This window comes from Gallinula chloropus (assembly GCF_964237585.1).
Source record: "Gallinula chloropus genome assembly, chromosome: 22".
In the NCBI taxonomy this organism is placed as follows: Eukaryota; Metazoa; Chordata; class Aves; order Gruiformes; family Rallidae; genus Gallinula; species Gallinula chloropus.
This window is the reverse complement of record NC_140107.1, coordinates 2,024,800-2,038,469: the sequence shown is the minus strand read 5'-3', so window position 1 is coordinate 2,038,469 and position 13,670 is coordinate 2,024,800. Positions and strand designations below refer to the sequence as shown.

General features: G+C 59.9%; 1 protein-coding gene across 1 annotated transcript; it reads left to right on the top strand.

Moving 5' to 3' along the window:
- The first annotated feature begins 305 nt into the window (after positions 1–305).
- Positions 306–13,040, top strand: LOC311200153 (serine incorporator 2-like). The gene is made up of 10 exons (XM_084274334.1): positions 306–382; positions 8,805–8,966; positions 9,852–10,039; positions 10,149–10,228; positions 10,383–10,520; positions 10,630–10,799; positions 10,904–10,994; positions 11,121–11,256; positions 11,585–11,797; positions 12,305–13,040. Exons 1-10 carry the CDS (start codon positions 344–346, stop codon positions 12,441–12,443), a joined length of 1,356 nt encoding a protein of 451 aa, XP_084130460.1. The 5' UTR covers positions 306–343; the 3' UTR covers positions 12,444–13,040.
- The last annotated feature ends 630 nt before the right edge of the window (positions 13,041–13,670 follow it).

The following is a 13,670-nucleotide window of genomic DNA, read 5'->3' as shown; positions in this document are numbered from 1 at the left end:
CTCGGGATCCCGAGCTGCCTTCAGATGAGCCAACCCCTTCCCGGGGGCGGCTCTGACAGCCCCGGCAGCGGGGCCTGGCCGTTTCCCCCGGCCCCAAGGACACCCCAGAGCCCCGCTCCGGGCCGGGCTCACGCTGCCCGTGGGGTCCCTCGGCGGCACACGGCGGGGCGGGGCCCGGGGCGGTGAGGGGCTCTCGCTGCGGCCCGGCCCGAGCTCGCCCGGCGCTGCTTCCCCCGCCCCGCAGCCGCAGGGGCCGCCCCAGGGGAGGTGCGGCCGGCCCGGGCGGAGCCAGCGCGGCGGCGGCGGGGAGCGGGAAGGCGGCGGCGGCGGCCGGGGCAGCACCATGGGGGCCTGTCTCGGTGTCTGCTCCCTGCTCAGCTGCGTGAGTGACCCCCCCGGCCTCGGCACCGGGACGGGAGCGGGAGGGAAGAGGGACGGGAGCTGGCGGGGACCGGGAGGGGAGACGGGGGGACCGGAGCGGGGCGGCGCCGGCTCCGAGTGCCGCAGCGGCGGGCGCGGCCCGGGGGGGGGGGGGGGCGGTGTGTCTGCTGCTGGGATCCGGAGGAGGGTCCAGGAGAGACCCGGGGAGGGCTGGGGGCACCCCGGGCATGTCCCCCGGTGCACCCGAGGGGGGGAGCAGGGCAGAGCCGGGCCTGCCGCAGCGCGGGGGGGCGGAGGAGACACGGGGTGTTGCAGGGGATGCACCGCTCTGTGCCTGGGGGGTGCGGGGGCATCCCGGGGCGGTGGGGGCATCCCGGGGGCATCCCGAGAGCTCCCCGCAGGCAGCTGTGGGGGTCCTGAGGCCCTGGTTGGGGGGCAACGTGGAGGCTGAGGGTGCCAGGGGTGGTGCACCCCAGTGCACTTGGGGGTGTGGGGAGCCAGAGGGGTGATGCCCTGCTACTCCTGTGGCAGCGGGGTGCCCCAGGCCCCTGCCCTGAGACACTGTGGGGTCCGCTCCTGCCGCGCCCACGCGATGCTGAGGTGCCAGGGCCCTGCCTGGGTTCTCACTGCTGAGCCCCAAATCGGGGGCTGGAGGGGTGGAGTGAGACAAGGAGCCGGGACCGTAGGTGGAGGTCTGTGAGTGGGAGAGCCCTGTGTGGGGTGCCAGGGCTCAGGGGGTGTGATTCAGGGTGCCGTGCCCGGTGACACAGGCTGTGCCTGTCACGGTGCCGTGCCCGGTGACGCAGGCTGTGCCTGTCACGGTGCCGTGCCCGGTGACACAGGCTGTGCCTGTCAGGGTGCCGTGCCCGGTGACACAGGCTGTGCCTGTCAGGGTGCTGTGCCCGGTGACACAGGCTGTGCCGGTCAGGGTGCCGTGCCCGGTGACGCAGGGTGTGCCTGTCAGGGTGCCGTGCCCGGTGACACAGGCTGTGCCGGTCACGGTGCCGTGCCCGGTGACACAGGCTGTGCCTGTCAGGGTGCCGTGCCCGGTGACACAGGCTGTGCCTGTCACAGTGCCGTGCCCGGTGACACAGGCTGTGCCTGTCACGGTGCCGTGCCCGGTGACACAGGCTGTGTCTGTCACGGTGCCGTGCCCGGTGACGCAGGGTGTGCCGGTCACGGTGCCGTGCCCGGTGACGCAGGCTGTGCCGGTCACGGTGCCATGCCCGGTGACACAGGCTGTGCCTGTCACGGTGCTGTGCCCGGTGACACAGGGTGTGCCTGTCACGGTGCTGTGCCCGGTGACACAGGCTGTGCCGGTCACGGTGCTGTGCCCGGTGACACAGGCTGTGCCTGTCAGGGTGCCGTGCCCGGTGACACAGGCTGTGCCTGTCACGGTGCCGTGCCTGGTGACACAGGCTGTGCCGGTCACGGTGCCGTGCCCGGTGACACAGGGTGTGCCGGTCACGCTGCCGTGCCCGGTGACACAGGCTGTGCTGGTCACGGTGCCGTGCCCGGTGACACAGGCTGTGCCTGTCACGGTGCCGTGCCCGGTGACACAGGCTGTGTCTGTCACGGTGCCGTGCCCGGTGACACAGGGTGTGTCCAGCCGGGCGCTGGTTCCTGGCGCTGCCTCACCTGCGGGCACAGGGCCCAGGCAGGGCTGTGAAACCAACCCGGCAGCCGCTGGCCTGGGAACGGGGCCGGTTTCACCTCCTGACCTCAGGAGAGGTGGAGGTTTCACAAACAGGAGAGTTTGCAACGCAGGACGGGATGGAGAGCGGTCTGCAGGGCGTGTCTGTATCACACCTCCCATACCGTTCCTGGTGCACCCATTCTGGTATCAGGAAAGCCCAGAGTTAATTCTGACCAGGGCTGGCAACTTTCTGGCCAAATTCTGGATTTTTTTCCCCAAAACCCCCTATTCTGGCAGCAGCGTTGCTGTATAGGCTGAATTCTCCTGTCCCTTCTAGCAGAGCAGGTTGATAAAGGGGTGGTTTGGCTCAGTTCTAAGTTTACAAACCACAGCGCAGGCAAGAAAGAAGCCCAACCCAAACCCAACCCAAACCCAACCCAAACCCAACCCAAACTTCCTCTAAGTATGTATATTTTATTTTCATTTTTAACCAGAAAGCCTGAACTAATTAACTTCTTCTGATCAGCCTGTGTCATTTGAGTCAAAGCAGCATCACATGGCCAAGCCCCCTCCTCAGCACTGTCCCATTGAAACCCTACAAGCTGTTCCCAACTGAAGCTGCCCCACACAAGGCAAATTTCCCTTCCCCTGACTCCAGCAATTGGCCAGGCTCTGCCCACCGCTGCTGTGAGCTGCCTTCCTGGGGACAGGGCTGGGGTTGCCAGCAGAAGCCTGTCCAAGCCCAAGCAAACCCTTGGGGCTTGGCATGCTCTGAGCTCCTCATGGGGACTGTCACACTCCTGCTGATGAGAAGCCACCAGCCAGCCGTGAGAGCCACCCACGCCTGTGCTTGTCCAGGGGGGTTGGTACTGATGATCCTGCTGGGCAGGAGATAAAAGACCAGTTTTGTTTGGCTTGGTCTCTGTATCTCTGGGTGTTCTAAGGCAAGGGCAGCTTGCAGATGTGGTGTTGGGTTGGTGGGGCTAAACTCCTGCAGTTGGGCTGGTGGTTTTGGGGTGCTGCTGGGGTGGTGCCGTTGTGGGGGTTGTGTTTGACTGCTGTTCATGCTGTTGCATTTCCCTGTGTTAGACTGGGTGGGCAGAGCTTCTCCAGGCTTTCCCAAGTCTCCATGCAGGGGAGACACAGCAGCCCTTGCCTGTGAGCTGGGTTTCATGAGGAAGTGGGCAGTGCAACTGGAGTGATGAATCTTTCACCTGCAGCAGCTGAAAACCGATGCTTCTCCACCACCCTCATGCTGCAGCCACTTCCCTTGGATGGCTTTTCCCATGCTGCTCTTTGGCTGTGGGCCATGGTCATACTCAGGGGTGCCTCTGCAGCTCTTGGAGAGGAGGTGTGTCAGAGCGTGGCCAGTGCTGCCTTAATCTAGGGGGGTTTTCCTTGCTCTTAACCCACTTGCTTTTTGGAGAAAAACCATCCCCAAGAGGGACATCAGGAGCTGTGAAAAAAGGGCTCCAGGCAGGTCTGTGGGGTGAGGCTGTTGTGCCCTGTTACCTCAGGCTGTTGCAAGAGCCTCTAAGACCTGAGATAGAGCCACAGAGCTTGGCCACCTAAGGACTGTCCTTGAAAATAAACCCCTGGCAGGCTCCAGGGATACTGTGGGCTCCCAAACTGTACAAACTACCTCATCCACCTCCACCTTTCCCAGAGGGTCAACTGGGAGGCTGGGAGGTTGCACAGGGAGCAAGTGTTTCCTTCAGCCCAGCCCTGCATACAGCCCATCCTCCTCCTCCAAAGAAAACCAGGATCCCCAAGACTGTGCCTCCTGCAGTTCTTCCATGATGCTTGAGCCTGAGCCTGAACCCACAAATCCAGCAACCTCCTGAACAACAACAAACCTCACGAATTTCCACCCCAGCTTCAGTGATCTGGGGATTGGTGCTTTTTAGTTCAGCTGGGGTGGGAAGGAGAGGAGCTGGAGGCATTGATGTGCTTAATGTTGAGGGTGTGCTAAGGCCCTTTGCTAGCTGAGGCCAAATAATGCAGGAATTCTGCAGAAAAAAGGGGTTTTTATTGCTGTTACCTGGGTTTTTTTTAATTTGGAGGGGAAATAGGGGGTCATTGGTGCATGTGAAACACATTCCTGTGCAGGTGGTGCATTTAATGAGCCCAAAAGGAAGCAATCTCTAATTGAAGGCCAGTTTTCCATACTTTCCAGTTGCAAACATGAAGTGGTATCCCTTGGGCAGGTCCTGGAGAGGTGGGATGAGGGTCCCTGTGGGATGTGGAGGCTCCTCTCACCTACCCTGGCTCCCGTGGGCACCCTCTGCTCAGCGCAGCCTCTGGTCCGTGGGGCTGGCAGGTGGGTAAAGAGGAATAAATCAGAAAGGAGGGGATTTTCCTCAAAGAAATAATCGGTTTTATGTTTCAAAACGAAATTAAAAGCCACCTCTAGTGATTTGGGGGCATCAAAGTGATGGCTCAGGAGCATCCATGGGCAGCCCTGGTGAGGGAGCTGGGGGTTTGATGCACCACAGCTGGTTTTCACACTAATTTTAGCAATGAGAAATGTGTATTTCAGGCTGCCCAGAGAGGGGGTGGGTGCCCCATCCCTGGGGGTGTTCAAGGCCAAGTTGAATGGGACCCTGGGCAGCCTTGTGTAGCTCCAGGCCTGGAGGTTGGTGTCCCTGCCTGTGGCAGGGGGTTGGAGCTCTGTGATCCTTGGGGTCCCTTCCAACCCAGACCAGTGTGTGATTCCATTTGAGTCAATAACAAGTGATATTTAATTAATATTGATTGCTGGGGCATAATTAGGAAGCACATATCATAAACACACATCCCTTAATAGTGGGAGAGAACTGGGTGCTTCTCCTGCCTGCAAGTACATCTGGCTGGCTGGTGTGTCTGAAGTGTGGGAGAGGAAGAGCTGTTCAAAGGGAGGAAGTGAAGCATGGAAAGCAAAATAAATCAATGGAGTTAGCTTGCAAGTAGAGGGAAAGCAGTTTGCTGAGGACCAGAGACAGCCAGACAGACAGACAGAGACTCTGATTCAGGAGTTAAAACACCCAGCGCTGTGAGTTTGAAAACCAGTGGATTTGGGAAGGTATTTGAGCTAGAGGAAAGTACTTGGAAAGTGAAGTGGTAGGATCTGAAATAACTCCAAATATTTCATTCCTGTTGGTCTCTGGGCAATCCCTGCAGCTGGAATCTCACCAGCACCTGCCTGGGCATTTCTCCTTGCTCCCTGGACCAGCTCATGGGACAGGGAGGCTGTGGGCTTGTGCTGGCTTGTGTGAGGCATTCAAGGAAAGGAAAGAGCCTGAAATGTCCCTATTTTAGGTGAATAAACATACCTTTGGTGTGTTTTGCTGTTGCATTGCTTGGGCTGTCTGTCCCAACACCCCCACTGTTCCCACTCCCAGCATGGGCAGTTGGGGATTTAGTTTTAATTCAGTTTTTGGGTCCTTTGAGGCTGCATTCAGCACTTTGCCCCAGATGTTCCTTTCAGCAAGGGTCAGTGCTGGCTCCTGGCTCAGCAGCTGGGAGGACACTGCTGCCCACTTTGCCTTCATGTGAAATGTCTGGTTTGCTTCCCTGACCAACCTCAGTAATTCCTGACAGTGCAGCATCTTCAGTGCAAACCTGAGAGAATCAGAGAATCAGAGAATCCCAGACTGGTCTGGGTTGGAAGGGACCCCAAGGGTCACAGAGCTCCAACCCCCTGCCACAGGCAGGGACACCAACCTCCAGGCCTGGATCTACACAAGGTTGCCCAGGGCCCCATCCAACCTGGCCCTGAACACCCCCAGGGATGGGGCACCCACCCCCTCTCTGGGCAGCCTGTTCCAGCTCCTCACCACTCTCTCTGGAAAAAAACTTCCCCCTAATATCTAATTTAACCCTCCAGCTTCACTCCATCCCCCTTGTCCTGTCAGTCTCTGCCCTTTAACAAGCTGATTCCCCTCCTGTTCCTCTGCTCCCTTCAGGGACTGGAAGGCTGCAATGAGGTCCCCCCACAGCCTTCTCTTCTCCAGGCTGACCCAGCCCAGCTCCCTCAGCCTCTCTCCATAGGGGAGCTGCTCCAGCCCTCTGATCATCCCCGTGGCTCCTCTGACCCCCCTCCACCAGTCCCACATCTTCCTTGTACTGGGGCCCCAGCTCTGGGCACAGGACTCCAGCTGGGGAGGGCAGAGCAGAAAGGGACAATCCCCTCCCTGTCCCTTCTGGCCATGAGGAGAGACACCCTATTCCCCTGTTTATTCCCCAGATACTTGACATGGGGCCTCCTGCTCCCATGGTGTAGTGGATTAGTGACCCAGCAGTGATGGACCATCCCAAAAAGCTGCTTCCATTCTCTTGCCTGAAAAATGCCATGTTTATTCCCCAACGTCACCCCTTTTTGGGATAACAGGAGTTTGGGGATGTGGCAGTGAGCTGGGAGATCCTGGGGCTGGTGCAGGTAATTTAAGGGGCTGAAAATCCTCCCAGTTTGGATCAGGGATTCTGCAGTCAGGGCTGGCTGCAGCCTCCTGCATTTCCTGCCCTGTCATGGGTGTTAAAACCTGTTATGGGTGTTCAAACTCCTCTGTAGCTCTTCTTCCTCCCAGGCAAATGACTGGGGCACTCCCAAACCTGGTTAGGTATTAAATGAGTCAGTAAATGCCCAAATTCTTGGGTGAGCTGATGGGAACAGTGTAGATGAGAGCTGCAAAACTCATCACAGCCCAGCCCAGGGCAGCAAACAGCATCTCCCCAGTTCTCCTCCAGCAGTGGCTTGCAGGAGCCAGGGAAATTTAAAAATAGAGTTTAATAAAACAATTCCTCCCTGGAAGCCTTATTCTGCACAGTCCTTGGGCAGGAAACCCCAGCCAGTGTTTTGCTAGGGAATAGGGTTGGGTTTCCCTGGATCCCCACTCTGCACCCAGCTTGGGCACAGTGGGAACCCCTAGAGCCAGGGAGCACCCAGCAGCACTCCCAGTGCTGGATTTGGGAAGCCAGGACCCACTGTGGGCTCTCAGGGATGCTATGCCTCAGTCTCCCCACCTGTAAAATGGCCTTTGGGGAGGGGGGAAGGATGGCAGAACACGTTTCCCCTTGATGCTGTGTCCTGGTTTTGTCTGGGATAGAGTTAATGTCTTTCTAGCAGCAGATGGAATGTTGTGTTTGGGAGTTGGGGTGGGAGCAGTGCTGATCACACAGGGATGTTTCTAGCTGTTGCCCAGCTGTCAGGGGCTTTTCAGTTGTCCATATTTCCCTGCTGATGAGAAGGGAGGGAGCAGAGGCAGGACAGGTGACCCGAATTGGCCCAAAGGGGTATCCCATGCCAGTTATGTCATGTTCAGCATAAAGGGGGCTGGTGGGGGAGGAGCAGGCAGCTCCAGGAAGCACAGTTTTGGGGACAATCTGGTTTCAGGATGGCTCTGAGCTGTACAGCCTGAGCTGAGTGGTTCAGTGAGAAACCCCGTTGTGTGTCACCGGTCTCATGTCATAGAATCACAGCCTGGTCTGGGTTGGAATGGATCCCAAGGGTCACAGAGCTCCAACCCCCTGCCACAGGCAGGGACACCAACCTCCAGGCCTGGAGCTACACAAGGCTGCCCAGGGCCCCATCCAACCTGGCCTTGAACACCCCCAGGGACAGGGCACCCACCCCCTCTCTGGGCAGCCTGTTCCAGCCCCTCACCACTCTCTCTGGAAAGAACTTCCCCCTAATATCTAATTTAACCCTTCCCTCCTTCAGCTTCACTCCATCCCCCTTGTCCTGCCATTATCCACCCTTTAACAAGCTGATTCCCCTCCTGTTCCTCTGCTCCCTTCAGGGACTGGAAGGCTGCAATGAGGTCCCCCCACAGCCTTCTCTTCTCCAGGCTGACCCAGCCCAGCTTCCTCAGCCTCTCTCCGTAGGGGAGCTGCTCCAGCCCTCTGATCATCCCCGTGGCTCCTCTGACCCCTCTCCACCAGTCCCACATCTTTCTTGTACTGGGGCCCCAGCTCTGGACACAGGACTCCAGCTGGGGCCTCAGGAGGGCAGAGCAGAGAGGGACAATCCCCTCCCTGTCCCTGCTGCCACCCCTCTGCTGATGGAGCCCAGGATCCCATCGCCCTTCCCAGCTGCCAGAGCCACTGCTGCTCATGGGAAGTTTCTCCCCCACCAGAACCCCCAGGTCCTTCTCAGCAGGGCTACTCTCCAGGAGCTCCTCTCCCAGTCTGTATCTGTGTCTGGGATTCCTCTGGCCCAAGTACAGCACCTGACCCTTGGCAGTGTTGAACCTCATCAGGTTCACCCACCTTTCCAGCCTGTCAGGATCCCTCTGGATGGCTCCTGCCCTTCTGGGGTGTCAACCACACCACTCAGCCTGGTGTCATCCCCAAACTTGCTGAGGGTGCACTCAATTCCATCATCCAGCTCACTGATAATGCTATAAAGTCCTGTTCTTATTGTTCTATCTATTTTTCTGCTCTTCCAGTAAACTCTCCTTATCCCAACCCACGAGGTCTTAGTTTCTTGGGGTTTCCTCTCCCTTTCCCCCTTCCCTCCCTTAAAGAACAGGCAGCTGTGCGGTGCCTGGCTCTTAGCTGGGAGCACACAAGAAGATGAGGGTGTCTCCAGGACTCTTGGTGCCACTTTCTGAGTCAGGTGGTTGTTGAGGTGAACCCCTTCCTGTGGCTCTTTGGGGTTTCAGCAACTTACTGAGGGGATTTGGGGCCATTTCCATGAGGTCCCGTGGGGTTGTGACGCTGGCTGGTGCAGTGTGGATTCCTGGGTTGACCTGGGAATGTTTTGGGGTCGGTTTCAAGCCCTCTTGACACAGGGATGCTCCTGTTGCAGGTGTCCTGTCTCTGTGGCTCTGCACCATGCCTGCTCTGTGGCTGCTGCCCCTCGGCCAAGAACTCCACCGTCTCCCGCCTCCTCTTCACCTTCTTCCTCTTCCTCGGCACTCTCGTCTCCAGCATCATGATAATCCCTGGCGTGGAGAAGGAGCTGCACAAGGTAGGGAACTCTCAGAGGGCACTGGGCTTGGCTGCAGTGTGGAAGAGATGTAGTTTGTGGTGGGTTCGTGGGGCTGAACCAGAAGGTGAGGGGTTTTGGGGCACAATGTTGCTTCTGTTCCTGTTTTTCCCAGCATCTCACCAGGAGAGGATGTTACTAACCCTGGTTTTCCACAGAGGGGAAATGGCAGTGGGGTAATTTCATGCATTATCTAGTCCTCCCAGATGTCTCCCAGGAAAGTTTCCTGCGTCCCATTTTGGGTGGTTCAGCTCCCAAGTGACTCACAGGCACAGGGGGATGAGGGCTGCTGGCTGAGCGAGGGCAAAGGCTGAGTCAGGGCTTTTAGGGGATTACTGACCTCATCAGTGTCTATAAATAGGTAAAGGGTGAGAGTCAGGAGGCCGAAACCAGGCTCTGCCCAGGGATGGCCAGTGATGGGACATGGGGCAGCGGGTGTGAGCTGGAGCAGAGGAAGTTCCATGGGAATGAAAGGAGGAGCTTTTCTCCTGTGAGGGTGCTGGAGCCCTGGGACAGGCTGCCCAGAGAGGTTGTGGAGTCTCCTTCTCTGGAGACATTCAGACCCCACCTGGATGTGTTCCTGTGTCATTTAGCCTGGGTGACCCTGCTCTGGCAGGGGGTGGGACTGGGGGAGCTTTCGAGGTCCCTTCCAACCCCTGACATGCCCTGAGTCCCTGTGCTTCTGTGAAATAGTGGTTTCATCCCAGCTTTCTGCTGCAGGGTGGCTGTAGCTGTGTCATCCCACCACAGTCCCCAAACAGCCCAGCCGGGTAGCGCTGCAGCAGCCTGGCCCATCTTTAGTGGCCCCAGGGCTTGTGGTGGGTGCGGGATGCCAGGGTGACGCTCACCCTCCCGTTGCCACTGCAGCTCCCCGGCTTCTGTGAAGGCAGCGGGTCGGTCCTGGGGGTCCAGACCCACGTGGACTGCAGCAGCTTCCTGGGCCACAAAGCCGTGTACCGCGTGGGCTTCGCCATGGCCGCCTTCTTCTTCCTCTTGGCGGCGATGATGGGCGGTGTGCGCAGCAGCAGGGACCCGCGAGCCGCCCTGCAGAACGGGTGAGCGCTCGTCCCTGGCAGGGCACACTGCTGTGGGGACAGACACACCCCCCCTCCCTAACCCACTGCCCTCCCACTTGCTGACCGTGCCTCCTCTCTCCTCCCGCAGCTTCTGGTTCTTCAAGTTCCTGGTGCTGGTGGGCATCACAGTGGGGGCCTTCTACATCCCCGACGGCACCTTCACCTCAGGTGAGGAGCTGTCCCCGCCGTCCTTGGCATCTCTGGCTTAGCCCCCAGCACAGGATGACCCGATGGTGGCTGGAGATGCCACCTCCTGCTGCCCCGTGCCCCTGCCACATTCCCATTTTCCCTGCTCCTAACTGCTTTGTCTCTTCTCCTCAAGTCTGGTTTTACTTCGGTGTGGTCGGCTCCTTCCTCTTCATCCTCATCCAGCTCATCCTCCTTATCGACTTCGCCCACTCCTGGAGCCAGCTGTGGCTGCGCAACGCTGAGCAGAGCAACGCCAAGGGCTGGTATGCAGGTCAGTCTGACTGGCACCACAGAAGGTTTTGGGATGAGGAACCTCATCCTGGGCTGGTGGGGACTCAGGGCTCAGCTCCAGCCTCTTTCCTTTTCGCTTCCTCCCCCAGCCCTTTGCATCATCACCTTCACCTTCTATGCCACCTCCATTGCGGCCATAGTGCTGCTCTACGTGTCCTACACCAAGCCTGAGGGCTGCACGGAGGGCAAAGTCCTCATCAGCATCAACCTCATCCTCTGCCTCAGCATCTCTGTCGTGTCCATCCTGCCGAAGATCCAGGTGAGGGGGTGGCAGGCACCCAGGAGGTGGCCAGTGGCTGTGTCACCGGGGGGTCACCCAGTGGGTACGGGGCCATCCCTGAGCACCCACTGCTGTGTTTGCAGGCTGCTCAGCCGCACTCGGGGCTGCTGCAGGCCTCCATCATCACCCTCTACACCATCTACATCACCTGGTCTGCCCTGGCTAATGTACCAGGTAAGCAGGATGCAGCCTCAGGTTTGGAAGGGGGGTGCGTGGCTCAGGACCACGTGCTGGGCTGGGTGCTTTGCCCCCCCCCCAGGTCTCTGGGGGCTGAACCCCTTCTCTGTGTGTGTGTCCCAGTCCAGAGTTGTAACCCCACACTGCTGGTGAGGAACAGCACCGGCTCAGCAATGGCCACCCAGCCGCTGACAACCTGGTGGGATGCTCCAAGCATCGTGGGGCTGATAATCTTCATCCTCTGCACCTTCTTCATCAGGTGAGGACTTGGCTTGTGTCCCCAGGGACTGCCTCATCCCTCTGTCTGCCTGGAGCAGAGGCGTCGGGTGGCTTTTGGGGCAAGGCAGTGCTGGAGGGGAGCTCACAGCTTGGCCCAGGCTTTTTGCCATGAAGTTCCTCCTGCAAAGCCATCTAGATCCCTGGGTTCCCAGGCAGGATGCCTGTGTGCCCCTCGCTCCATACACAAGCTGCATCCCCCCAAAATACCCTGCCCGTGACAGTCCCACGGAGCATCCCAAGGCGGGTGGGCACAGAGGGCTGAGCTGGGGCTGGGGGCAGCCCTGAGCCCACCACCCCTCTGCCCGCAGCGTCCGCTCCTCGGACCACCCACAGGTCAACAAGCTGATGCTGAGGGAGGAGAGCGGGGCCGGGCCGGGCGGGGAAGCTGCAGCCGTGGAGAGGGGGCTGCGCCGTGCCTGGGACAACGAGCAGGACGGTGTGTCCTACAACTACACCTTCTTCCACCTCTGCCTCCTCCTCGCTGCCCTCTACATCATGATGACCCTCACCAACTGGTACAGGTGGGCAGAGCTCCTGTGGGGACCGGGGGGCTGTCCCCCTTCATGTCCCCTTCTCCTGGGACACAGCTGTTGGCTGCGATGATGCATCTGGGTGTGAGCCCACCTAAGGCACGCTCTAATTAGCCTTAATTACTTTCAGGAAGCACAGGGTGCCTGTGGCACTTGTGCCTGGGCTCACCAGGTCCCTACTGCAGCATCCTCAGCAGCAGCCTGAGATACCCTGGGATGTGGCACCCAGACCCTTGGGGTGCTGTAGGCTGTAGGGTGGGGTTGTGTCCCCTGGGGGGTGCTGCATGGGTGTGGGGTGGGAGGGCTGTGGGTGCTGCCTGGCTGCAGGGCTCCTCTGCTCTCTCCTCCACGCTCCCTGCATGGCACCAGTGGCTTGGTGCTCACAGCCTCCATCCCCCTGACCCTCAGCTGCTGCCCGCCGTGCTGAGGACGTGCAGGGAGGTGCCACCCTGCCAGTGCAGCACAGTGATGGGTGCTGCTGCTTGTTCACTGTTTCAGGCCAGATGAGAGGCTGCAGGTGCTGACGAGCCCTTGGACAGCCGTGTGGGTGAAGATCAGCTCCAGCTGGGCCGGGCTCCTGCTCTACCTCTGGACGTTGGTGGCTCCACTGGTGCTGCCGGACCGGGACTTCAGCTGAGGTGGCCCTGGGCATCCCACTGCTGGCTTGGACCCACCACAGCCTTGGCCCTCGAGGCTGGGGGATGCCCCAACTCCACCTCAGCCCCGGGTGGAGCAGCTCTGCTGGGCTGTGCCTTCTTGCAGCTCTTGGGTTTTAATCTGAAAGGGCTGGAGTGCCAAGCAGGGGAAACCAGCAGGGGCTGAGAAGGACCTGAGGGTGCCTCCAAAGCTCTCAGCATCTCCATGTCTGTCTAGTGCCTCCCTATGCTCTTCTAGTGCAGACCACTGCCTTGCCTTGGGAGAGTGTGGTTTTCACCAGCTGTTTCTTGCTTGGTGCCCTGGGACTGTGGTGCCTTTTTGGGGGGGCTCTGGGGATCAGCTGTGTACCAGGATCCAGCTGGTGTTGCCTCCCCAAACAGCCTGGAGGGAAAGGAATCTTGGGGATTCGTGGCTGGAGGCAGAGGTTCCACCACATCCCCCCAGCCTCTGCGGTGGCCCCAGCTCCCTGAGGGCTCTGCTGCCCAGCTGTCCCCACAGGAGGACAGGTCCCTGGTCCTCGCTGGAGCACAGGTTGGGTTCCTCTCAGGCTCTGCTGGCCTGGCCCCAGTGCCTTTCTTCGTTAATAAAGTCTCATTTGGAATAAACCTGGCAGCTTTGTCCTTCTGGGGTCTTCCCTGCTGTGTCCTGGGTGTGGGGGAGGTGGAGGGAGGGGGGGATAGAACACAGACCTAACCAGGGTGAGGGCACAGCTTGTCCCACTGGTGTAGGCAGGGGTGGCATCACTTTGGGGCACAGTGCCCTGGAGCCCTGAACTCTAGTGCCAGCCTGTGGCACCCCAAGAACTCCTTCTGGGGCTGCGTGTGCCCTGCAGTGGGATGCACCACGGGTGGGGGGGTGCACGTGGGGTGCCCACCGTGCCCAAGAGCGCACAGGGAGGGGGAGAACATCCTGGTGGGGTGCAGCCTTTGGGGGGGGCTGTGCCCCAGGGTGGGTGCACCCTCTGGCAGGGGGGTCCCTGCCCCACAGCAGCAGCAGGGACAGGAGAGCTGTGCCCCTCGCCCGCCCTGCGCTGCAGCAGCGATGGAGCCCAGCACCGTGCCCAGGCTCGCTGTGTGCGCTGGGACCACCGGGGGCTGCCTGCGGGGAGAGGGGAGCGGGGGGGAGCGGGGGGGAGCGGGGGGGGAGCGGGGGGGAGCGGGGAGGAGCGGGGGGGAGCGGGGGGGAGCGGGGGGGAGCGGGGAGGAGC

What these genes read in the sequence shown, in the direction of transcription:
- LOC311200153 (XM_084274334.1), top strand. Translation starts at nt 344, where the DNA reads ATGGGGGCCTGTCTCGGTGTCTGCTCCCTGCTCAGCTGC. An exon ending in TGGAGAAGGAGCTGCACAAG is followed by an intron (nt 8,967 to 9,851) that starts GTAGGGAACTCT and finishes TTGCCACTGCAG; the next exon opens with CTCCCCGGCTTCTGTGAAGG. An exon ending in CTCTGCACCTTCTTCATCAG is followed by an intron (nt 11,257 to 11,584) that starts GTGAGGACTTGG and finishes CTCTGCCCGCAG; the next exon opens with CGTCCGCTCCTCGGACCACC.